Genomic DNA, 26,154 nt, shown 5'->3' with positions numbered 1-26,154 from the left:
TAAAAAGTTCTCCAAAAGAATCACAGTTAATTAGGATTTGTGCCAATTAAGATCAAATTTAATTACACAAAAGAAATTTCTAAAAATTGAGTAAACATAATACATATATTAACCAAATACTTATTTTACCGATCTCATGCTTAGCAAATGAATTTTTATTGCTGCATTATATTCTATAAAAACCAAATTCCCCATAATTTTTTTTAACACAACAATAAAACATGCCCACATTATCAAAAGTAAGGGCCTACTTAGGCTTACAACAAAATTTCTTAAAGAAACATGTGTCATAATGTAACAGAGAACAAAAAAACATATATAAAAGATGATACCAAATTAACCGATTAAAACAACATGAACATATACAATGAAAGATTGTAAGTAAGTAATTACCGAATGATAACTCTCTCTAGCTTAGCTAGCTTGTTGAACAAACTCAAGTGGTTCTCACCGAAATGAGAGTACAACTGTTGGCTATTTTTGCTCAACTTTATAGCAGTATTAATGGTGAAAGTGATGTAAGATATGTAACAATATTACTTTTACTAGATATCCACGTAGCAGCATTGCTATATATATATATATATATATATATATGCTCATCAGGCGATCCATCCACCGCTTAATTGTAAGTAGTTATAAAGAGTCCCGGGTTTTGAGGTTTTTTATGGCTACTTTTTGGTATGTCATGAGTTCAGCTGTTCGGGTTTTTTTTTTCCTTTTGTAATTCAAACACCACCGAAAAACAGGTGAACTAATGGTAAAAAAAGAACATCCCACTGTGTTAATTACCATATAATATATACAATAGTATTTACGGTCATAGAATATAATGTAGAGATAATGGTATCATAATGTAAGCAATTATGGATGAGTGTTGATGACGACCGTTATTGTTGGTGAGTATCGAATGATGTAAGTTAAAATATATTAAAAAATAAAAGTTTAAATTGTCAATTAGTAAAACAAAAATTTAGGGTGTAAATTAGTTTTTAAGTTAATTATTTTTTAATAATTTTTGAGTTCATTAAAAACAATTAGGTATTTACTAATATAATTTTGTTGTAACTATTTATAAAATGTAGGAGATTTAAAAATTTTATTAAAACAATAGAGAAGCAAAGCTACGACTAAAAAATATCATGCTTAGAAATGAAAAAAAAAAAAAAAAAAGGTTATATAACAAAAAGATTGCCATCTGGAAAACATGTAAAACCAAGTGTACAAGGACAATATCCAAATCAAATGAAAAGATTTTAGAGGTGGATTACTAGTCATTCAATTTCAGCTCATCAATTAAGTAACCATGGCGCCCCTTTCTTCTCTCCATTCTCACTCTCTTCGTCCTCACATTTCTTCTCCACCTGATGTTTTCTTCCCTCACTTTACAAGTATACACTTTCCATACATATATGTATTATCTATCTGACTTCATATACTTTGTGTACAGTATAATATATCCATAATTATTCTTTTTCCTCTACTTTCATCAGGATTCAAGAAACCCCACTATCAAAATCTTGTCTTTTGCAAGACCCGTCAACAAGACCAAGATTTATGGTAGTTTCACTCTCTATTTCATTTTCTTGATTTCTTCGGGTGTCTCAATGGTAATTGAGCTCCATTTCTATGCCAATATATACATATAGAAGCCGATTTTTGAACCATAAAAGATATACGAGTCGATATTTAAGGGTCTGTTTTGAACTTTTGAAGCGAATTGTTAACAAATAAGCGAAAAGCGTGTTTATGCTTCAGTATAGTCAAGTATTAGTATGCAGGAGTGTTGCTCCAATGGGGTCATTTGAACCCACTCAAGCCTAAAGTTTTGGTAATTTTAGTATTTTTTATTTCTTATTTTTTTTTAGAAAGGCTTGTTAGTTTGTTAGTAGTTCGAACCTAGCAGTGACATCCAAGCAGGCAATAGTGTAAATATAATGCAAATTTTGTTTAATCTTGGTTGTGAATCCACTAATTCCATATACAAGTTTGATGAGTTTTGAGTATGAACCCGACTCAATCATTTTCCTAGCTTGACCCTGTTAGGATGCATATTGTTAATCGATAAGACCTCATTTCATAAATTCACTTTAGGCCCCAAAAACAATTGAGATGCTCCTGTGAATACTAATTTCTAATTTCCAAATGTTACATTCAGCTATATATATACATTAAATGTGTTGCATTACTGATTTAGTTATTTTTGGTGGGTTATATCTTGTATGAACTCAGCCTAACAGTCGAGGATCAATCTTTTAAAGTTCAAAGAAGAGATCTCTTGTTGAACACTGTATTTGGCTCGTTGTTTGTGCCTGCAATGGTTCCACTTGCATTTGCCGAAGAAGGTAAAGTCTGTTGAGTATGTTAGTGACTATTAAGTAAAGATCTTTGGATTTATGATTTTGCATTTTCTATTGTTTTTACTATTGGAAAATGTTTATGGTTTTGCTAGCTATTCCAGAGGGTTATCGAATATACACGGATGATGTGAACAAGTTCAAGATAACCATTCCTCAAGGTGAATAAGTTGCATTGATAAGTTTTTCTATTTATTTATGAGATTGCATCGTTATTGTTATCGCTTTCATGTGCATGATCTTACTGTCTGAGAGTAAAAAAATTAAGTATAGATTAAAGTTTTTATCCTTATATTATCGGATTGAGATCCTCTAAAGTTATTATTAACTTTATAGTAAAGTTGATGATTTTAACCTTTGGATTAAAATCAAGTGTCAAGATTCAAATATCAACTTTGAATCTTAACCTTTGATTTTAATCCAAAGGTCAAGATTCTCTCAACTTCACCTATGAAGTTAATAACAACTTTAGAGGAACTTAATCCTATATTATCTGGGTTTCGAGGTACCAAAAAAATTCATTTTCTTGCTAATATTACTGATGCCATCAGAAGAGAGTATGATAAATAAGATATAACTCTAACAAGTATTTTCAACTTGTAGATTGGCTAATAGGAGGAGGAGAAGGCAACGGATTCAAGTCTGTTACTGCATTCTATCCTTCAGAAGCAGCTAATTCAAATGGTACGTATTACTTTTTCACTGATCATCAGATTATTTTGGAAATCATTCTCAAAGTTTCCGAAAGTATATTTCAGTCAGCCTGGTGATCACGGGGCTTGGTGCGGACTTTACAAAGTTGGAATCTTTTGGCAAGGTTGATGCTTTTGCAGAGAACCTGGTATGTTAAACACTTGAGTTATAATTAATATGCAGGTTATGAAATAGTGGGAAATAATATAAGGAATTCCTGTTTAATAGGTCAGTGGATTGGACAGAAGCTGGCAGCGACCACCTGGTGTTTCAGCTAAACTCATCGACAGTAAATCCACTAAAGGTATTGCCATATTGCTTTACCTTTTTCATAGAGAAATCCAGTGTCTCATAAGTGATACTAACAGAAAGACAGCAAAGTTCATCTGTATCCGATAAAGGCTGTGAAGTTCCTGTTCTGGCCAACTTGAGCTGAAATGACATGATTTTCCCTCATATTCCTTTTTACAAACTTACGAACTACAGTCTCGATATCCTTAACTTAAAATGATCAAGTTTAGTTTACTTTACTCTTTTCAGTTTTTGTAAAAGATGGTTTGCAAGATTGCATGACTAGAGGTCATATAAGTCGATAGTGAGTGTACAACTAGACAACTTTTACTGATATATAATTTGCACTACTGACCAGGTATGTACTACTTAGAGTACACACTTACGAATCCTGGGGAAAGTGAACGACATTTGTACTCCGTTCTGGGAATAGCTAACAATGGATGGTACAATAGATTATACACTCTCACAGGACAGGTTAGTGTCATACATTTTACAAACTAATGTATAAATTAGTCTGCTTTTGGTTCTTCATGTAAATATGAGCACCATGGTTTCGTATTTTTGCAGTACATGGACAACGAATCAGAAAAATATCGTGCACAGATTGAAAAGGTGTGTTAAAATTGATATATGTTTGTTGCATCCACAAACTCTATTAGAAGTCAACTATTTAGATCTTACCCCGTATGATTTCTGAGTTTAACATAAAATTTGTGCAAAATACAAGAAACACGTTATTTTTTTGGTCTTAAATTTGTGAAACTTCAGTGACATGTTCAACCAACAAGGAGTTGGCCTAGTGATTAGGGTAGCACTTGGTGACTTTAAGGTCCCAAGTTCGATCCCCGCTTGGCACAAAAAACAATTCATTTAAGGTACCCGTTACCAATGAAGCCTAGGCCCATATGTGAAGTTCTAAAGAAGCGGGTTCAATCCTTCAGGGTGCCTAAATCATGTGGGGACTAGGATGGAGGTATTGTACCAGCATCATATGGCTCATACGGGGTGAGTCGATTGGTATCCAATTGTGGTACTGGGGCTAGGGTCCTCCCCATTTACCCTTTTTTTTACCTTGCAAGCCAAAACAGACGTGTATAGATGGATATAGATCTTGTTATATGCTTTGGAAACTTAGGTAACTTTCATTCTCACTTTCAGGCAGTTGCATCATTCAAATTAGTCTGATAAGTATAGTCAGAAGCATCAGGCAAAGCAGATTTACTAGCCAGGTTAGTACCTTGTCAAACCAGCTATTTTCTTGACATATGCACCAGCTGATTTCATTGCCTTTAATTCTTATTGCAGGGCCTCAAAGTGCTCACATATATCAGCAGCATTGGCACCAGAAGGGTTTGGTGTATGCAAGAACATACTCAAAACTTTCCTTCTTTTTTGTAATTTTGTATACGGTAAAGATAGAGAATTTTTTTTTTTTTTTTTTTGCAATGGTCATACATATCCAATCCAAAATAATATTATTGTAATTAGCCAGCAGTTGAAGTAAAGCAACTGAAAGTTGTCATGTGATGATAACAATAAATTTGATATTTTGAGTTTAGGAACAATGGCTACAAAGTTTATGCAATCTGAAACTACGAGTTTGTAAACATTTCCAGGTACAAGTTCCTATAATCTCAATATACGGTAGATTGCATCTATACTAATTAAAGCACATGGCTTGATTCCAAAACCCTAATCAAGAACTATTCTACAAGTGATATCAAGATCCAGCTTTGACTGTTTGTTCAGTATTTTCTTTCCAACTGGTTCTATCATTCTTGTGAAACAAAAGCGTTAGCTGATCAACAAACAACGAATGTTGCATTTGTTGTAGTTGTTGCCATTCTCTCTCCATTTGTAGCTCAAGCTCTTCGAAACGAACAATCTTGTCATGGATATCCTTAGCCTACCAGTCCAAAACCAAGAGATTAGTTTAATACTAAAAATTAAAATTAATAATGTTAAGAAAAAGATGTTCACAAGGAGGGCCTGAGGTTGTTTGGATATGAACTTTCAGAGTTACCAAGTCATACTGAACACTGAATATCGATAAACAATAATAGTAATAACAGGCAGTAGAAGATAGTGTTTTGGATGTTTGCATTTTAGTTATCATTAAGTAATTTTATGCTACCCATAGATAAATAATCAGATAAACAAAACCAAAATATGTTTATCCCAAATCTAATAAATATATGCCGAGACTTCAAGTCATAGTTATCAGATAATCACTCGATAGTCAAATACAAACACCACATAGGTAAAACATGGAAATACAGTACCTTCACTTCAGCAAGGTCGGATACAGTCCTCTCCAACTCCTGCTCTTCCTTCTCAAGCTGCAACTTTGCCTCAAGATAAGTTCCTTCCAATGAACTTGGGTCGCTCTTACCATTTTCCCTTACAGAATCTGCACAAACAAAATTATAATGATTTAAAGATTGTGACTAATATTGATTAATAGGTAAGACTACATGCCGTGCCAAGCACATAGCTCCTCCATACTACAAATGGTGCACAGATAACATGCAATTTTTATGGAACCAAATATAAAATACTCCACCAACATTATATAACCCCTCTCATCCCATGAAGTTGTAAAATATCTCACTTTGGTAAGCTTCCATCTCAAAACTATGAATATGCTAATCATCATAAATAATAACTAATGATATAAGTAGATTGCTTGAGTTAGGTGTTTACTGTATGTGAATACTATTTTGAAGGTTGATAGATCCTCATAAACTCTTCTCTTAACTATAAGCCTGATATGATCCCACATTGGCCAGTATGGGATTTGTTGGTGGTTTATAAGCTTAGGTGTCCCCTCCTCCTTTGAGCTAGCTTTTGGGAGTGAGTTCTACACTTAGCTTATGGCATGGGTTCGTATCAATTGATATCAGAGACGTCCCTACCTTTCGAGGTTCCAATGCTCGGAGTGGTGGCCTATGGAGTGGTGGCTTGGACCCAAGAAGAAGGGTACCAACCATGACCAACGAGGACGTTGGCTCTTCAAAGGGTGGGGTATTGATATGATCCCACATCGACCAAGTATGGGATTGGTTGGTGGTTTATAAGCCTAGGTGTCCCCTCCTCCTTTAAGCTAGCTCTTGGGAGTGAGTTCTACACTTAGCTTATGGCATGATGCGAGCCTATTATGGGATGGGTTCGTATCAAAGCCACATATCAAAGTTGGGATTTCATAGACGTGGCGAGTAACTTTTCATTCTATTTGTCTCAAAATGATTTATTGGCAACAGATATTTTGCACAACTTGATCAAGGAAAATAGATACACATGCGCAAGTTATATTAAGTAAATGCATCAGAAAGGTTTACCGGCTTCAAGCTTAACATTAAGCTTATAAAAATAGATGCAGTGAACTTTATGTGCTAAAAGGTGCCAGCAAACCATAGAAAAAATTACCATGATCTCTTGCATCACCAATAGAAGATTCACGAATTTCTATACTCGTTTGTTTATTGACTTCTGTCAAAGCCTTTACAGCTGCAGAAGCAGCTCTTTCCGCAACCTCTACTCCCACCAAAGTTGAGAGAAAAGCAGCCTAAAGTAATGTCCAAAAAGCCAAATTAAAGGGTAAATTTATTTAGTACAACAATCTAAAGGGTATACACATAACACATATAAGAGAGAATATGCATTTGGAAAGTGATGATTGACATAATGAAAACCCGGGATCAAATAATTGATTGTAATAAAACATGGTGCATATGATAGTCTTTGATCTACTTCTGTTGCTTGAAGTTATAATAATCAATTTTAATATGTTGAGTGAGTTGGTAATTCAAAACAAGGGTACATAAGTAATAATATTCTTCCTAGTAACATATTGCCGTTCAAAAAAAAAGTAAAGAAATTCTTCCATTTATAATTAGTTTTATTGGAATTGGTATCAAACATTCAAACTCATTATTTGAGCTGAGAACTCGAGATACCTCATGCGTAGAAGTAGCTTACCCAAACATTAGAAACTGATGATCAGATGATCAGTTTCAAGATACACATTTAAACACCACCTTTCTAACAGCAAAACATATCATTGGAACTTGCAAGCATCAAAGGAACAAAATTTGATATCTTTACCTGAGCCACAATGGGATTGCTTGCATCATCAATTGGTGTGGGACGCAGCTTTTTGCTCGGATTTAATTCATTATCAACCAGATTCTTAATTTTATGAGATTTTTTATCAGGATCCACTGAATCAGGAGGCCCAAAATATTGCTCTCCAAAAGGAAGCTTGATAAAACGGTCGACACATTCTTTATCACTTCTACCAACAACATGCTCGGATACCTTCTTCCAGTCATCACCATAATGCATAACCGCTTCTAAAAGATGCAAAGTTTCTTTCTCGGTCCAATCTGTGTTTACCTCTTCAATGATCTCCACACGTTTAAAATCTGGATTATATTCAAAACCAATATAGCACCGTGCACAATATGTTGTGCCTTTCTGTAGAGCAAAAAACATGTGGTTAAAATCTTTTGGGAAGCCAAGCATGCCAGTACATAAGGAAAGATTAACAAGTACTGCCTAAATGGCTAGGTTCCAATATTAGAAAGCAGAACATATATCATGAGCTTCTGGATGTACCTAAGAGAACTAACAACTTAAGTGGAGGGACCATAGCACCCTTTCCAGTTATCATGGCCTTACAGGTGAGCCAACTCAGGTTATGTTTTAATTGATTATGGATCAAGCTGGTAAAGCCAAAAGTTAAGCTAACAAGGAAGTGAGTTAACCAGTTCAAAAGCAAAAACATGATTACCATATATTAAACTAGTTTATTAGAGATATTGGATCATTGAGTATGATATTGAGAAACAGATAAAGAAACTGTCACAGAATTAATCTAACCCAATTTGACCAGTTTCCCTGAATAACCCATTTGCCACTTATATAGTTTGGATGCCACTCATGCTCTAAAGTCTTGACTGTATGACATCTTATCAAATTGTTAGGCTTTAATTGTATCCTACACAACTAATGGATGAGAATTTGCAAGTTCAGGTTACCTAGGGCTAACCTTTGACTTAGATATATGCCAGCCTAACTGGGGAAATGGGGAAATCTAACCACTAGGCCACCTTGATGGTGGCTTCCACCTACAAAACTAGTTTGGATAAAAGGTTATAGTTCATACTAATAATGCATCACAAGACAATTGTATGTACATGCATGCATATGCAAATACATACAACTAAGGGGTACTTAGATTTGCATTTTTTAAAGTGATAACTGAGATTAAAAAATCAGTTACTTATAACTAGGGATGGTAAGGTACTTTCATTCATCTTAACTGTGATATTTTCTTCAAGCAAATACTCACCTAATTATCCACATTTTGACTATTTTCTAAATAGATTATCTTAATCATATTAACAATCAATTCATCTGAACACCCAAAACTGATTACTGGGGTTCAAATTGAAATAATTAGTTTTAGCCGACATCCAGAAACCCGCCCCGAGTCTACAAATAGCATGTCTTATGGATGGCTGAATTCTGATTAGCAAAGACTTGCTAGATAAATGAGCAAAATGAACATTTTTATATACTCGGTATTCAAATTTTAGATACAATTATTAATAAAAAAAAGTTCTGAACTATTAATTGTGAAAATTTTACTTATCATATACTTCCAACAATAATTCAACTTTTCAATAGTTCATAATGAAAAGGTGGATAGAATAGAAGGGTAATAATTCATCTTAATATTCTTTTTACATAATCAGTTATCGAAACTTGAGCAGATAATTAAAATCAAAAGCACTTTATCCAAACAATACAAACTGAAAAATATACCTAGAAGTCAAACAGTTTTACCTTAATATAGTAAACATCATCTTATAACTAAGATACCTTAATGTTGGTAAAACAGGAAATGGTGCAAAGGGCATTGCAACTACTGCAAAATCTCTTCTTTGCAGCACTAGCATCGCCAACAGAAGCTCCTCCTGGATCACTGTTCTGCTGCGAAGATGCAGAAGCATTCTTACTCTCTTTATCTTCCCATCTCAACTGAGCCTTGGTCACAGGCGAACCAAAGTAATTGATCAAACCCCATGTCTCCAAGAAATCAAAAACCTTCCGTACTGACCCCACATCTCCAATTATAGATTTCCGAGCCTCAGTGAATGTAATTTTTGGCGTAGGGTTTTCTTTAGATGGGGGTGATTCTTTGATACTTTCTCTAAACTTTTTAACAATTGTGTTCCTGTAGTATTTATAAACCTTTGGGGTTTTAGATGGTGACTTCCCATCAAAAAATTCTGGGAGAATTCGTATCTCACATTCATGAATGTTGTTCCAAGAGAACCATTCTGAAGAAAAAAACACTGGTTAGTATAATAAATATATTAGGCAGCTTCATAGTATGTACAACAAATTATATAGCAGAAAATGTCTCAATGATCCAATAAAAAGAGGGGGCAGTTTCCACACAGATACCAATGCAAAGATTGATTTGGGTTGCATTTTATCTTAAACAAATGATAGCTGGAAAAGGAACCGGCTGAAAAAATTACCCAAAGTCTATTTTGATACATAAAACTTCCTAAATCTTTCTATTCAAAGATAAATACTGGTACTGTTACTATTGTAGTAGTGTATACCTTTGTAATTGTAACTAACATATTGGTCATTTAAAAAGAAGTTAGGGTGGGTAATCAAACCGACTGTACTAAACATGACATGTTCCAACTTGAACCCATTCTGATATGTCACCCAACCCTCGTGATACATCCCTCTTGCCACCTCAACCAAAATCCTATAAACCGCCAAGTAATTTGAAATTAGTCATCTTTCTGGTAGGTCATACATATCGGCTCACATGATGGTATCATACGATCAAAGAGATGAAAACATACCCAAGAAAACATCCGGAAAAAAACACAATAAGACGATATTTTGGGCTTTCTAGCAAGTAAAATCAAAACTTGATGTCTAGCGCACCCTAAACGCAATACTCTCCACTAAGAATACTAAGTAAAATCTACACATTTATACTACTCCCTCATTCCATTTTAAATGTCCACTACAAACAAAAAACTTCTTTTTAGAGAATGTGTAATTATTACATTTTCAGGTTGATCAAAGGACAAATTCTACCCTTTGGAGTACTTGAAACGTAATAGTCTTGAAGAAAGCCGTTTGCTTTTTGTGTGTGATAATCAAAGATAAAATCAGAAATTTACTAATCTACTTCCGGAAGTAGACATTAAATCCTGGAAAACTAAAACAGAAACACAAACACAAACACTTAAATTGGAAAAATAAAAATTAGAAATTTATAATCCAACAATTTCCATGCTAAGGCGCCACATGACACACTCTACACAACAAAGTCGGAAAACCATCCGTTGCCGCTGCATACTCAAGGCTAACAAGCACTAAAAAACAAGACCTTTAAAAATTCATATCCAAAAACATCATTTGTAAACCCTAAAGGCACCCCGAAAACCATTCGATAAGCTCATTAACTATGCTATCCATATACAATACATACTAACAAACAAACAAATTAATTTAATTTATTTATTCAAATTCAAAATAAAATAAAAAAAGACAGAATTGTTTTTAGAAAAAAAAAAAAAGCAGAGAGGGAATGGGGCTTACTAGAATAACTAGGAATATGAATAATAGGATCAGAATCAGGTTGTACGGAATTGGAAATGGAAATTGGGGGTTTGGAAATAGAAGGGGGTGGAATGTTTGGAGAAGGATGAACTAGGGTTTGTTTTTGAGGGGTTTCAATTGGAGGGGTTGTAAGAAGTAATTCGGATATGGGTTTTGAGTGTTTTTGAGGGTTTTCATCGTCGATGTCCATCATAGCACCGCTGCCGGAGGAGGAGGCTGTTGTTTTTGTATCCATCAGAAACTTTCCGGTCGACCGGGGGTTGGAACTTGGAATGGGAATAAACATGTTTATAGGTTTTTTATACTTTATAAAAAATGTGAAAATGTCTAATTTGCCCTTTATTATTTTATAATTAATTAATAAAAATAAATACTTTGCTTAAACAATTACTAAAACTTTATTTTAAAAAAAAAAGAAAGTAATATGACCTTTTAAAAATTTAGCCTAAGATCAGGGGTAAAAAATAATATAAACTATTTAAGATATAATTTATAATATAACTTAAGTTATATTTTTTTAACACCACAGTAACATTCAATTGAGCAGTATGTAGAGCTTGAATTGTGTCTGGGATGAAATCCGGGACTTTCAGAAACCCCCTTTAATAATTTACTCCTACAAATGTGGAAAGAGAGATTCAAATCCTAGTAGATTTGCGGCAATGGCAACGATATCCAAATCCTAACAAAAGCAAGGTATAAAAAAAGTACGATGTAGTCGGTCTTCTCTTAACTAAAGATAGAAAGACTATTTCCGGTAGCTCCTCCGGTCTAAGGCTTTATCCTTAAAAATACTCAACGGCTAGGGAGTATGATTAAATATGCATATTGCATTCAAAACATGGAAGATAAATGAATCTAATAAAAATATAAAGTATGACATGCAAAAGATGTGCTTTGAACCTTTTGTTTATGATTACGAAACAAACAAAATTCCAATTGATGCATTTACCCGCTTTACAAGAATTCTATGATCAATTACATTCAAGATTTTCAAGTGAAACTCAAAGACAACATATCGGACATCAAATGTGTTGGGGATATGCAGTCAATAACGAACAAAATGGATATTAAACAATCACTGAAAACACGATACGCTTTCAGATTAAATCAATTCGGTGGTTCACCCCAAATTATTTAACCAGATACAATCAGTGATTAAGAAGTTTCTGTATGCTTGTGTGTTTGAGTATGTTTATGAACCAGAGAGAATTCTTAAAAGAATTCGTAAAGGAATTAATCAGGATTAGGGCCATTAACAACCTTTAAAACAATTGAAATTCAACTTTGCTAAATTGACAAATTAGTCCCTTAAGTTCTGAAATTTATTTTTTAGAGACTTTTTGCCATAGCAATTTTAGTGAAAATAAAAAAATTTGAGAAACCAATTAAGGGCTCTGGACCCATCATACTTATATAATGTATTATTATATCAATTACAAATTAATCCAATTATACTAAAATATCCAACAAAATGTCGTTATAACACAATAACACATGCAATCACTCTGTTGAGGGCATTATCACAAACCCAACTATTCAAATAATGATTCGATTGTGTTATGGGAATCAACAATCTTAGGGATTGATCAGGTTATTGCATTAACAGTGAGTATTTATCATTGATGATGAACGATTTATGTCATGTTGTTTCCAGTGTAAGGTTTCATGCCAATATACATATCTACAAAGTGGTTTAATTAGTTAGGCACATGATGTAAACAATTGAAAATCAGGAGTCACAAGTAAAAGATCCAAAACAAAATTGCAGCCACACACACAGGTAACAGGATTCCACTCTTCCTTTTTTTACTAATGAACCTGGCCTTTCACCCTTTGAAAATCAGGCTCTACATGTGATGAATACAAATAGAAAACAAAATGAAACTTGAACAATGATACAAATGACACCAATACATAGCACCGTAGACTTTGGCCAATGTATATGCACATATCCAAATTGACGGGGCTTTGTTGATTTAACGAGAATGGTGTATGCGGATTTAAATGCATGCCAGAAACCTATTCCAGCTTTCGGGTGGCGATTAGTTTGGCCCTCAGTGTCACTGGCAGAGTGAGAGAGGGCCAAAAAGTGTCGATTGGCATCATGGGATTTCCCAATCCATGATTTTCTCTGGTAAAAATGACCTGCATAACACACAAACATTAACCAAATTCTTTTTGGTACAGAAAAAAAAAATCACATGTATTCATACCAATTTTGATGTATAATTCTGTCTAACTTTTGAAAAGCCAAACAATTCAATATCAAACATTTAAACTCAAATAGTATATCGGAATCCAAGGCCTATCTATATCCAGAAACTGTGTATCAAAATTTATACATGTAGCACAAAATGATAAGTGAGTATATAATCAATTTGTCCTTCACAAGAACAAATTTTCTGGATTTCTATTGTTGAAGGCGTGGTCCCGTCACCATGTGAGGAGGCCAATAACCACAAAACATTTTAATCTGCAAACAAGTAGACCCTCCCCCACACCACCATTTCCACTATAAATCATATTCGACGAAGGGCCACTCATGAGACAATAAATAAGGTTGCAGAGAATCTTGTCTATTTTTATACAAGATCTTGTCTGGGCCAAAATCTTTTACTAGATATTATAAGTGTATAAAGAACATTAGCATGTCCTAGGAAGTGAGACTAAATATTCAGCAATTATAGTTTCGAGTGTTTGAATACATTGACTACGAATTCTGATCCAAAGTTATAAACTATTAATTGTCAAGGTCCACTTCAAAACACACATCCAAACACTTCTCAAAAGAATTTACAAGCTCTATGGGCAGTTTCAAGTTTTTCTTTTCGTAATGCAAAATCACGTGTTATCTCTAATTATCAGGGGCAACCATCTTATACCAGAAAGGACAGGGGCCCGCTCTACAGGAAAAGCATATATCAATGACTGCATCTTGTAAATTTTGGCCCTATAAATGAATTTTTCAGTCTCTTCATGTACATATACCATTATACTGTACCCAGTAGACTATGAAGTTATTTGCCCCAGCCTATGATGATATCAAGTAATAGTAATTTTAGAAGTCTTGTGCATATTTAATTCTTTACATATTTGTACGTATTAAAAGGTCTTTGTGTCTAAACCTGTTCTTCTTTCCTTCAATATAAGGGTTCAAAGGATTGTCGTATAATAAACTTCATTTTCTGATGAGTATGAGACCAAGTGTGTACCTCTAGAATGCAAAACGAATAACTTGCAAGGCTAGATTTGAAGCCCGCCACTCAAGTAGCAGTACTGTCGTTCTTAGTCCTGCTGCAATCTAATGATACCTGTAAAAGGATATAATGTAACGAAATCATCATACAGAGCTTACAAATGGATAATATATTCTATAATGGTATCAATAATGGCCGGTTTACATAAATGGGTTGATCTGGATTATATTTAACTCAAATAGAATAATAGATTGAATGGTCCAAATGAAATAAATTAGGTAAAACGGAAATGAATTGAAATGGCCAATAGTCTATTTATATTTCATAATGCATAAAATCTTCCAAACCCGCTTTGTTACAGAATTAAGATTATTACAGTGAAAATATAGCTTCTGTAATCATTATTAAAAAAAAAAAGGTAATGGGGGAAACCCTAGTCACGGTACCACAATTAGATACCCATCGATTCACCCCGTATGAGCCATATGATGCGGTACAATACCTCCATCCTAATCCCCACATGATCTGGGCACCCTGAAGGATCGAACCCGCGTCTTTTAGAACTTTACATGTGAGCCTAGGCTTCATTAGTAGCGGGTACCTTAAAGGAATTGTTTTTGGTGCCAAGGGAGGATTGAACTTGGGACTTTAAGGTCACCAAGTGCTTCCCTTACCACAAGGCCAACTCCTTGTTAGTTCTGTAATCATTATTCATGGATTGATAATTCTAAAAAGACAAAAAGGTGGTTTGACTTGAACAAAGTATGCTATCAATTCCGACGTGAACCCATTTTCACCCATTACCCAACCCTCCAGATCCTCCTATGTTGCAACCTCTAAAACTGACAGTAAATTCTTCATACACCAGTAGATTTACACACCTTTTAATCAGACATTCATCCTCCACTTTGGTCGGAACCGCCTCCTTGCATGATTTGTGGTGAAGGAGCAGGAATTACAAATTGCTGTCCTTGAACAGGTGCCGCAACACCTGCTTACACCAAATGATATTGACTTTTACATGGGCTGGAATAATTCATTGGCAAAGCACAATTATTTGAAAAGAAAAAAAGTTGCCTGATGGATATGCTGCTTGAATTGTCCTAATAGATGAGGTAGTTGTTACATTCACATTGGGTCCAAATTGCACAATCTGATGACCAGGTAACGTGTAACCCTGAAAAGCCGTGTAGCCTTGACCACCCGGTACAATTTGACCCATTTGATTGTAAGGATATACCGATGTATTAGCTGCTCCATACATCTGAAGATACTGTTGACCTGGATATGGGTTGTAAACACCCTGTGAATAAACAAATATCTGATTAGATAGCTAAAGCTTCGCATAAACTTTCTATTTTCAATGTGGCAGTAGAGGTGACAAAATGAGCGATTTAGGTGATAGGTCAACTGTGTACCGGTCATTCGGTCAAACAGATAAATGCTGGCCGCCGCTTTAGTGTGCCATGCAGTTATACAAGTTGTAACGACGAAATAATAATCATAAATTTCGATTAACATGATTTAGGAGGCTCTATACGTTATGATTACACTATTGGCGACTTTCACCCATTTGACCCATTTTCTTCATTAGAGATCAATCTTAACCATAATCAAACTCATTCATAAGTAAATGGGTCGAAATTGTCGCTCTAGCTTGCAGAGCTGAAAGACTACTGACCTGCGGATAGACGTATTCTGGAGCATAAGTTCCATACCTGTACAAAAAAAGAAACATAAGATGAGAAAAAAACCATCACCGTCACTTCAGAATAATGGAAAAATGGAAATGACTCTCATCTATCTGTTTAATAACTACAAAGCTTTCATAAATAAAGCAGCTCAATAAGAATGGGGAAAATGTAACTTACGGGTATGAAGGATATACTAATCCTTGTCGGTAGTTGTAAACAAGTGGTTGCTGATAGCCATAACCTCCAATAGACGGCACACGAACAGCTTGCATGCCTCCAGAATAAGGCATTGGTGATGTGATATGTCCTGATATCAAGATGGTCAAAACCAAACACAATGAGGAACAAATTTAGAAATGAAAATCAGTTTCTTTCTTTCAGGTAGTAAAATATGTATCTTTCTATGTTAGTTACAATTTCACATAGAGTGTGTTTGGATGTGTTTCTTTCATGGTGATTGTTTGTGGGTTGAAGCAACAGAAACATAATCAACAACATCTTGAATGAAAGAATCTCAAATGGTGAAACACAAGTTAATCAAATAATGTGCTTATGGATAGTTGGGTACTTCTACATTGAACAAATTCTTACCAAAAGACAATGCAGGACGAGGGCGTCCAAGTGAAGCTAAGTTACAATTTGCCCGTCTACCATCAATTACTGGAGCTGGATCCACACATGCTCTCCCAGCTGATTCAGGATCACGAAAAGTCACCTAAACCCTCCATGAAAATACCATCATAGCAAACATATCATTTGGTAATACAATACAGTCATTTTTTCAAATCACATTGATCATTAGCTATGCTCAAATACACATTATTCATTGAGTTTTTAAAAGCTTGATGTCCGGTAACCCTGACGACCCACGAGACCCTGCCCCATGATAACATGTGAGAGCCCATGAGCAGGCTCGCTCAGCCGCCCGCAAAGAACTTGTGGTCGTTCCAAATAGGTATTTTTCAAAATCCCCTTCATCTGGAACCAACTGAGCGAAATGCCTAGAGACTCGCTATTATTAAATTTGATTTTTTTGGCTTTGATATACTTGCAGGGTAATAAGCCATGTTATGAAGCTAAAACGGAGTAAGAAATACAATAGTGACAGCTAAAACTAGTATAGAGCTTAAGAATTGGCAGCTGGAATAACTTAACAGTATTTTCTTCCTAAAAAACCTCAAATTTACTCGAATACCTCGACACATATGACATATCTAATTTACATGATAGTTGTACGTCAGTTTTGAAAATAATCAATGAGATGGCAGGATCCATATATAATTAAACACTAACACATAACTAACCAAAGGGTTGTGAGTTCGAGTCTCGCCATTGTGTAGATTTTAACGGGTAAACAAAGGAGGTTTTACCGTGTGGCCTGTGCAGGCTACCCAGGGAGGGCAAGTCTATGACTTAGATGTACACGGCTTAACATGGGTATCGAGTTGATCATTTCCAAACCCTTTCCCGGTCACCCCAAAGATGTTTACCTAGAAACGTTCGTCTAACATCAAGACGCCTAACCACTAGGCCAACTTGGTGGTGGCTATCATTGTGTACAAAACTACAAATGAATGTAGACAATTATTCATAAAAGTTTTTATTGTAAATCAGATAAAAACAAAAAAACACTCACAAAACCATAGCCCTTGGATCTTCCAGTGTTCTTATCAGTGATGACAACAGCTTCAAGAATTTCACCAAATTGCTCAAAATATTGGCGCATGGTTTCACTTTTAGTCTCCCAAGCTAGCCCACCAACGAACACTTTAGTAAAAGTTGTATCACCAAATGGAGATTGAAACCCTGAACTTGAGCTTGATCCTGATCCTGGAATTGATGCCATAAACAAGTCCTCCTCTTTCTTGTTGTCTTGAATCAAATTGATTTGCATAAAAGATGCAACTTTTTTTAATAAAACGGACCAAAATAAAAACTTTTCACATAATAACAACACTTTTCACATAATCTTACTTCTTAAAATAAGCTACGTTATAAAAAAGATTAAATCTTTTCACAAAATACCAATACTTCTTCTAAAATTAAACTAAGTTATAATAAAGATCAAACTTTTTTCACGAAAAAAACAGCACCCTTTTGAAATTTCAGCTAGATCAAACTGGGTTTTAGAGATAAAACAAAAAGTACGAAAAACAACAACTATACCCAATTCTGCCGTATCTGCCAAAAAGATATAAACTTTTTGCAAATAAACAACACCCTTTTCCTTCTATATTCTCAAATCAAACTTGGCTATATAAAGATCAAATTTTTCTTACAAATTCTTGAAATTTAATTGATTAATAAAAAATCAGAAACTTCAAGATTCTTCATTTATTTAAACAAAAATGAAAAAAAGCTTTTAAATTTATTAATTTATAGATATAAATACACATATGTAGTAAACTTCTTGTGGCATGATCATGATGATGAAGACAGCAAAGAAGAAGAAGAAAGAAAAAAAAAAGTTGAATGGAAGTGAGCTGGCAAAAGGATACTGATGATTGATGATCACACCCAAGAGACATCAGTCAAAAACTATTCAATTAAATTCGAAAACGGTTTTCTTTATAGTTTTTACAGAAGTGAAATTGATTAGTTATTGTTAGAGTACAAGTTTTGAGGAGTAAGGTACATGTTTGTAATGTAGTTTTGCCGTTTTGGATTATGTTTTTGTGTTTCTTTTCCTTTTCAATGTTTTGTGGACTTTGGATTCTGTAAGTTTCCCACCTTCCTGATTACAAACTAGAAAGTTGTCCCTCGTAGGCTCGTACCGCTACAAACTATAGTGCATAGGAACCGAAGGTCGGTTCCAAGTGACGTTTAAACACCAGTTAAACGACGAGCAAACGACGTAGGTTTGTTCGTTCTAACTTTCATCCGAAGATCATATCAAATAGAAGATCATCATTCTTTCAAATAAATGAATCGAAAATAGTCCTTAGTTATTCTATACCTTTTTTACCTTTATAAATATACATATTCACTACTTCATTTTATTCGTATTTTCAATATTATAACAAACAATAAATCTCAATCATCACAACACAACACAACAAATTTTTCTAGCAACAATGTCCTCGTGTCACCGTTACTTACTCGTACGCTCCTGAAATATGTTTATATTTTTCGATGAAGAAAAAGCTAAATAGCAAACATGCTTATATTTTTTAATGAAAAAATTACTGTTTAACATAAGACACATAGTGTTTATAAATCATATGTTGCAACTTATTTCTAGCCTCCAGTAAACATAAAATAAATTAAAAAATAACGTTTGGAAAAAACTAAGTAATAAAGTTGATACAATACACTTCATCCAACCTTGCTATTTTAGTTAACTACTTGATTCAACTTTGCTATTTTAGTTCCATAAAACAAAGTGATTTGCTATATATACAAAAGGAAAAATAAATAAAAGCTTCATAAAATTAAAAAGACAAAACAAAATTTTAAATAAATAAGATGTTATGTAATCATGCATACTTTATCGTAAAAAAGAACTCTCTTATTGGACAATAAAAATTTACCACATATAAGTGATAGTGACTAATTGTACTAATGCAAGTGATTAATTAACACATATAAGCAACAGTGACTTATACAGTATGTTGATAAACTTGTATGTTGTGATAAATTAATAAAAAAAAGAGTGGTGCAGTTATCATTTCCCATTATATATTGTGGGAAAAGTAAATATGAGATTGTTCTATACCTAAGCTTTGGTCCACATATCAATTTTCGAATATTTGTTGTATAACAAATAAAAGACATGAGCCTCATGAATTTAATGGGTTAAATAATTGGTATGTGAGAGATTTCATACCTAAACTTAAGTATAAGACAATATTATATTCATTTCTTCGTGTATTATATGTATCTATATTTTACGGGTAACCGGGATTGAGTTTGACATCGATTTATCCAGCAAGCTTGACTTCATACCAAAGTCGGAGTCAAACACAATAAGTTTTTGCTTTAATCCCAAACTTAACAAAGACCCTATATACGGTCAATTTCGATCCAATTATATCGCGTTTATATTTATATTTATCTATATCTATACTATATGATAAAGAAAATAACACTTTATTTTTGGAAATGTTAAAAATATGTAATATTTTCACTTAGCATACGTTAAAATATTTTTACCTACACTATCTTTTAACATTAAAGATTAAATTACACTAGCAATCATTTATCTTTTAATATATATCCATTAACCCTTAACATCAATTATCTACACCACTCGACGACTCATCTACTACCAACGACAGTCGCCCCCACCATCACATCGTCGCCTCCACGACTACTGCCGCATTGCGCGGGTAATGTGCCAGTACCTACATATCAAAAATATACAAAGAGATGTTGTGCCTTACAATGTACCAACGAGGACCACTCTTTATAAATAAGAATTTGACACCACATATATAAGGAACTCTGACATAGACAATTGAACCAATTTTGGGGGAGGAAACTAGGGCTATAAACGGTTTGGTTAGCTAAAAATTTCGAACCGTTTTTTGAGTTTTGGTTCGGTTAGTTGGAAATTTTAAACCGTTAATTTTGGTTACCCCCAAATCGGTTACCCGAAAAAGTCAGTTAATTTCGTTTTTATTTTCGGTTAACCATTTATTAAAGTTATGTTAATATAAAGTTTAATTTTTTAATTATAATAGTCACTTTACATTATATTAATTAATTTTTCTATGTATAATAGTTAGTTAACTACATTAATATTTTGTTTTATAATAAATATACATTACATCTAATTTTAAGTTACTTTTTTCTAACATTATATTTATGCAATGCAAGTTTTTATTTAAGAGTATCATGATTTATTATTTAAAATGTCTTCTATATGCTATTACTAAATATTTTTGATAAATATTTTAAACAAAATTAAGAACTTTTCTTAAAAAGAGTATATATATTAGAAAATTACTTAAAATATCCAAAACTAATCATAGATTGTAAATAAAGTTAGTAAAATTGTTAATATTTTAGGCAACAAATACAAAAATTTAGCTAAATAAATATGTAAATGATGTATTCATGTAATACATATATGTATAAATATACATATATATGGTTATATGTAGATATATATCAAAATTCGGTTCGGTTCGGTTAAACGCGGGTAATGAATATTGAAAACCGTAACCGAACCTTACACATCGTTTTTTCTTGTTTTCAGGTTTCGGTTTTTTCCGGTTTCGATTTTTTCGGTTTTGGATCACGCGATTCGGACCGGTTTTTCAGTTTTCCAGTTCATTTCTTACACCCGACTACTTGAGTTTATGAACTTTAATAGCAAAAATGGTTTTGCTTATTTTTTCCATTTTTCATTTTTAACTAAGCATATGAATAAGTTTTTCTTTATCATAAACAGCAGTATAGATAAAGAAATGTACGGTCAATTTTGATCCAATTATAATATAATGCGTTTCTGTATTTGTTTCCACCATCACTATCACTATTTATATTTAGAGCTTTGATAAAGAGACCTAATATATAAACCTACTAATTAGCCTAACCAATAAAAGATTGTCACATGTTAATATCATTTATAACTATAAATATTGATTAACTGTGTTCCAATTTTACCTTATTTTAACACCCTTAGTATCTCAACCGCACTTTTTGGTATCCCAACCAAAAAGTGTGGGCCCCCCATGTTTATAATGGTATATATGAATGAGTAAAAAGCGGGCCCCTGTCATTAATAATCTGGCCGGGTTACCAAAATAATGGTTGGGATACCAGGCGCCTATTTTAATTTAGGAAAGTTGTTTCTTTTATCTCCTTCATTATTATTTAATTATAAAGTTAGCATTAATGCATGAATTACATCATCGTGTACGGTTCGAAATAATTAAATTGCAGAAACTACATTTGGCATTATTTTAGTAACTTTTGTACAGAGGGCACAAATTCTTTTGACTTCATATTAATAATTTGACGGAATACTACATATTTAAGTATCAATAAAATTTTGTTAAATATACATCATCATATCCAATATTACATATATATGATCGCACAGCAAAAAATTGGTTCCAATTACTTACCCTATGATTATAACAACATAAACATCAGATGCAAATAAAAAATAAAATAAAACTTAAACCATAAAGAAAATAATAGATTAACCTGCAGTTTATTTTGGGACAACCTTTATTACTAACTTGATAATATATTTTACTGGAATGATAGAAGAAGGCTTACTTAGAAAATAGATTATACATGTATAATATATGCATGCAAGATTCATATATAGAATAAAAATCGAAGTTTGGGTAACCATCAATAAATAAATACATTAGTAAATATTAGGGGCATGATATGTCGTATTTTATGTCCATTTCTCATAGCTTAAAGTGGTCGATTAGTGAGGTTTACGAGTCGTTTTCGTATACAGTTGGTGCGTTTATGGTATTTGTCAGTGTTTCAGGTGGAAAACTGATACCTAAGCGATAATTTCAAGAAAACGAAGTTTCTGGAGCAAAACGAGTGCTTGCGGACGTTTTACGGGGCACGTAAGTGAAGATTAGAAGAAAGTCAAAGCTGGTCAAGGTGGTCAATGCAAGTCAACGTAAACTGCGACGCAGTGTGGTTATGCGTCGCAGTGATTATTGTCGAGGTTGAAACTGCTTCGCAGTTGCACGAAACTGCGACGCAGTTAGACTATATACGACAGAGTGCTAGTCAATGAAAGTCAAGTCAACAGAAAAGTCAAAGGTGAAACTGCGACGCAGTTTAGCGCCAAACCTGCTGAATTTGGACAACATATAAATAGCTTGCAAAAACATTCCAAAAACCTACCTTTGATATTCCAGACGATTTTGAGTGCTCTTTTTAGGGTTTTTCATATATTTCATCATTTTGAAGGATCTAAGGCTTTATTGGAATCATATCGTTATTCGTTTTCAATCCTTTGTATTCGGTAACAATGAATTCCTTCATGTTGATTTGTTATTTCATATTTAATATGAGTGGCTAATCGCCTTTTCATCCATCTTGATAAAGTGAGACATTATGTAGGGATTGCACAATATTTATTAATTCAAGTGATTTGATTTAACGTTTTGTCGTGATCTTAATCTATTAATTCTTTGTTATTCAATTATTGATTGCGGATAATTTGTATTCATTGCTTAGTGACGACTAGGATTTGGGTATAAGTTATTTTGATTGCTTGGTTAGAAGCAATTGGTTATATGACGGGTACGGTAGAGGGTAATTAATATTTGATAAGAATTAACGGGTTGATGGTTGGGTACAATCAATAGGCAAAATTGTTATCCGAAATGACCAAAACCATTGTTAAACTAGAGAAGTTATAAAAAGGCGTCTCGGGGTACCGGTCTTAATAATGAAACTAGTTTATACAAGAGAGTCGAATAAGTTGTTAACTTGATGGGTACGGAATTGGCGATTAATTTGAGTCTCGGTCATTTAATCACTAAATTGAATTTGAACTTCATCAAACGTGCATCTTAACATTTTGTCGAGCGAAATCAAGATGGGTGACCTTTAATTTATTGTTTTCAACAACAAACTTCCCTTTCGATTAATCCTCCGGGATTACTAACAAATTTTACTAACTACTTGCGAAGTGGCAATTCGGCCACAAAACCCCCCATTTTACTTGAATCACTTAAGAGTTACAATTGCTTATAAAAGTCCTTGTGAACGATCTCGGCTTACCAGTTTTTACTATATTGTATGCGATCAAGTACACTGCCTGTGAGTGTGTAGTAGTCAGTCTTTCGATAAATCGTGTTTATAAATTTAAAGCTAGATTTCACACATCAGGGTATATTAGTAATAAGGCCTAAAATTTAATGAACAAAATTGTTAGGTTGATTTTTAGGTCTTTTAATTAGGCCTCTTAATCATTAATGCTATATTTATACCTACATATCAAAACATACAAAGCTATGTTGTGCCTTATAATGTACCAACGAGGACCACTCTCTATAAATAAAATTTGAGAGCACATTTATAAGTATCCTAACATTGATCAATAACATAAACAATTGAACCAATTTTTGGGGACGGAAAGACTACTTGAGTTCAATAGCAAAAAAAGTTTTACTTATTTTTTGTATTTTTTATTTTTAACAAGACAAGGTATCCGTGCATTGCGACTGTGAGATGGTTGGGGGTGATAGATAATAGGAGGCGATATGTTATAGAGTGTGATAGCCAAATGCCTTAGTCGTCCGGGCTCCGCCCTCGAATTTAAAAAATCGTCGAAAGTATATATCAAATGACATCTCTAATGAAAGAGCATGAAATTTTAAGAACACCCACATAATTTTTATAATTTATCGATATATAGTTTTTGAAAATAAAAGATTTTGAATGAATTATAGGAATAAAATAATTTATGGGGGAGAGAAAAAATAATGAGTGGTTGAGATCTCTTTTATAAATGTTGAATATTGAAAAGTTGCAAGTTCAAAAGTGGATTTTACTTTATAATATAATATAGATATGGATATAGATATAGACTAGGTATATGAATAAGTTTTTCTTCTTTTGTTGTTTATCTATTTAAATTATTTAATAAGTTTAGAGTTAATTGCAAGATTGGTCCCTGTGGTTTGTATGTTTTTGCAATGTGGGTCCCTTTTTGAGTATCATTGCAATGAGGGTCCCTATTTTTATAATTTTTAACAAACTTGGTCCCTTTTTGACAAACCCGTTAGAAAGTGGTCGTCAAATGTGGACGTCATGGCACGTGCAGGGGCATTTTCGTATTTTGTCACTCCACCATCCCCAACAATCATTTTTCCCCATTCTTCACCCAGATTCACACATACATATAGTTAGTAAAAAAAATCAATTCATACATATTCAATTCATATACAGATACTAATTTCGATACATAAACATTTTTATATTCAATTCATAAAATTAATGAGGAATCAAAAACCATTATGATGGAAAATAGCAACAACAAGAACAATAAACTTACAAGCACATACAAATCAAAACAAATACAAATCTATAGCTATATCAATCTCTATATTTGTACAAATACAAATACATACAAATCCAAACAAATCATATAATTCTATATTCCATTACAATGTGCAAGAAACTAGACCCACCACCAAGCACCATGTTATTGCTTACCTACTGGAATAGAAAAAATGCGATCAACTTCACTTTCAAAGGTAGTAGGCGGAATGATATCGGTGTGAGAGAGAGAATAGTGACAAAGGCGGTGTGGTGGTGGAGGTGGCCGGCAGTGTAATGGTGGAAACGAAAATTTCCGGCGAAGTTTAGATCGGATATTTGTTGGCTAGGGTTTGTGCGGAAATCGTTTTTGAGCATTTTGTTATCGGTTTCGAGTTTTAATTCAAAGAAACGGAAGAGAAATCTTGAAATTATATTTTCAGGCGAGATGTTTTGAGTTTTTCCAGCGAGATAGGGTTGAGTCGTTTGAAGAATAGATTAAGAAGAATTAAAAGGTGTGTGTGTATGAAATTGGAGAGATTGATGGCTGGTGGTGGAGGTAAGAGATTGTAGTCGACCGGAGATATGAACATAAATATTGATTAGGGGTTGTGGTTGACCGGAGAAGTGAACAACAATTTTGATTCATAACTGGGGTTTCCAGAAAGAGGATGGTCGGCGAAAGGTGGAATGATGTATATATTAATAAAGATTGGAAATATAAAAGGAAGCCTTTGACACTAACGTGATTTTTTTTTACATTTGTGTTTATTATCTTTAAATTAGGGTTTATATGTGAATTAGGAAAGAAAATTGGGTTAAGCAGTGGTTGTAAGTGTTGGTGGGGTGGCAAAATACGAAAATGCCCCTGCACGTTCCATCACGTGCACAATTGACGAACCTTCTAAAGGATCCGTCAAAAAGGGACCAAGTTTGATAAAAATTTTCAAAATAAAGACCCCATTATAACGATATTTAAAAAGGACTCCCATTATAAAAACATACAAACCACATAGACCAATCTTGCATTTAACTCTAAGTTTTTCCTTTTGTGTCTAAGCATATGAACAGGTTCACAAACACTAACTTGGCCAAAATACAAAAAATTAAAATTTGAAATTGGATTAAAAAAAACGTGGGGTGGGTGGGTGGGGTGCACACCATGTGTTATTTAGCTGCCACCACTATATGGAAAAATAGAATCCAAATTATGAATAAGTTTTAGTCCCCACCCCCAGCCAGCCAGCACATTTTATACATACACACCATCTTTATCCATAA

The 26,154-nt window shown here is 33.6% G+C and overlaps 3 protein-coding genes across 5 annotated transcripts; 1 reads left to right on the top strand and 2 right to left on the bottom strand.

Annotated features, from left to right (window-relative positions):
* The first annotated feature begins 1,209 nt into the window (after window positions 1–1,209).
* On the top strand, window positions 1,210–4,902 carry LOC122586784 (psbP domain-containing protein 3, chloroplastic). 2 transcript variants are annotated; one of them, XM_043758771.1, is made up of 11 exons: window positions 1,210–1,391; window positions 1,494–1,560; window positions 2,233–2,345; window positions 2,453–2,518; window positions 2,961–3,041; window positions 3,116–3,198; window positions 3,279–3,354; window positions 3,700–3,818; window positions 3,912–3,956; window positions 4,503–4,573; window positions 4,650–4,902. In XM_043758771.1, the coding sequence occupies exons 1-10, from the start codon at window positions 1,307–1,309 to the stop codon at window positions 4,527–4,529; spliced, it is 762 nt and encodes a 253-aa protein (XP_043614706.1). In that variant the 5' UTR covers window positions 1,210–1,306; the 3' UTR covers window positions 4,530–4,573; window positions 4,650–4,902. The 2 variants fall into 2 exon arrangements, with proteins under 2 accessions (XP_043614706.1, XP_043614707.1); XM_043758772.1 differs by lacking the exons at window positions 1,210–1,391; window positions 1,494–1,560 and adding an exon at window positions 1,740–1,831.
* On the bottom strand, window positions 4,869–11,267 carry LOC122586783 (SWI/SNF complex subunit SWI3B). The gene is made up of 6 exons (XM_043758770.1): window positions 10,986–11,267; window positions 9,231–9,691; window positions 7,449–7,820; window positions 6,771–6,909; window positions 5,627–5,754; window positions 4,869–5,250 (listed from the first exon to the last, which is right to left on the bottom strand). The coding sequence occupies exons 1-6, from the start codon at window positions 11,239–11,241 to the stop codon at window positions 5,065–5,067; spliced, it is 1,542 nt and encodes a 513-aa protein (XP_043614705.1). The 5' UTR covers window positions 11,242–11,267; the 3' UTR covers window positions 4,869–5,064.
* Window positions 11,268–12,724: 1,457 nt separating this feature from the next.
* LOC122586995 (RNA-binding protein 24) lies at window positions 12,725–18,244 on the bottom strand. 2 transcript variants are annotated; one of them, XM_043759049.1, is made up of 9 exons: window positions 18,067–18,244; window positions 17,537–17,772; window positions 16,492–16,615; window positions 16,078–16,207; window positions 15,888–15,924; window positions 15,284–15,509; window positions 15,088–15,197; window positions 14,222–14,320; window positions 12,725–13,154 (listed from the first exon to the last, which is right to left on the bottom strand). In XM_043759049.1, exons 2-7 carry the CDS (start codon window positions 17,744–17,746, stop codon window positions 15,103–15,105), a joined length of 822 nt encoding a protein of 273 aa, XP_043614984.1. In that variant the 5' UTR covers window positions 17,747–17,772; window positions 18,067–18,244; the 3' UTR covers window positions 12,725–13,154; window positions 14,222–14,320; window positions 15,088–15,102. The 2 variants fall into 2 exon arrangements, with proteins under 2 accessions (XP_043614984.1, XP_043614983.1); XM_043759048.1 differs by lacking the exon at window positions 18,067–18,244 and having other exon boundaries at window positions 17,537–18,032.
* Window positions 18,245–26,154: the final 7,910 nt, after the last annotated feature.

The sequence above is a fragment of the Erigeron canadensis genome, chromosome 2, assembly GCF_010389155.1.
Source record: "Erigeron canadensis isolate Cc75 chromosome 2, C_canadensis_v1, whole genome shotgun sequence".
In the NCBI taxonomy this organism is placed as follows: Eukaryota; Viridiplantae; Streptophyta; class Magnoliopsida; order Asterales; family Asteraceae; genus Erigeron; species Erigeron canadensis.
Note: the sequence above shows the minus strand (reverse complement) of the source record. Positions and strands in the feature narration are given on the sequence as shown.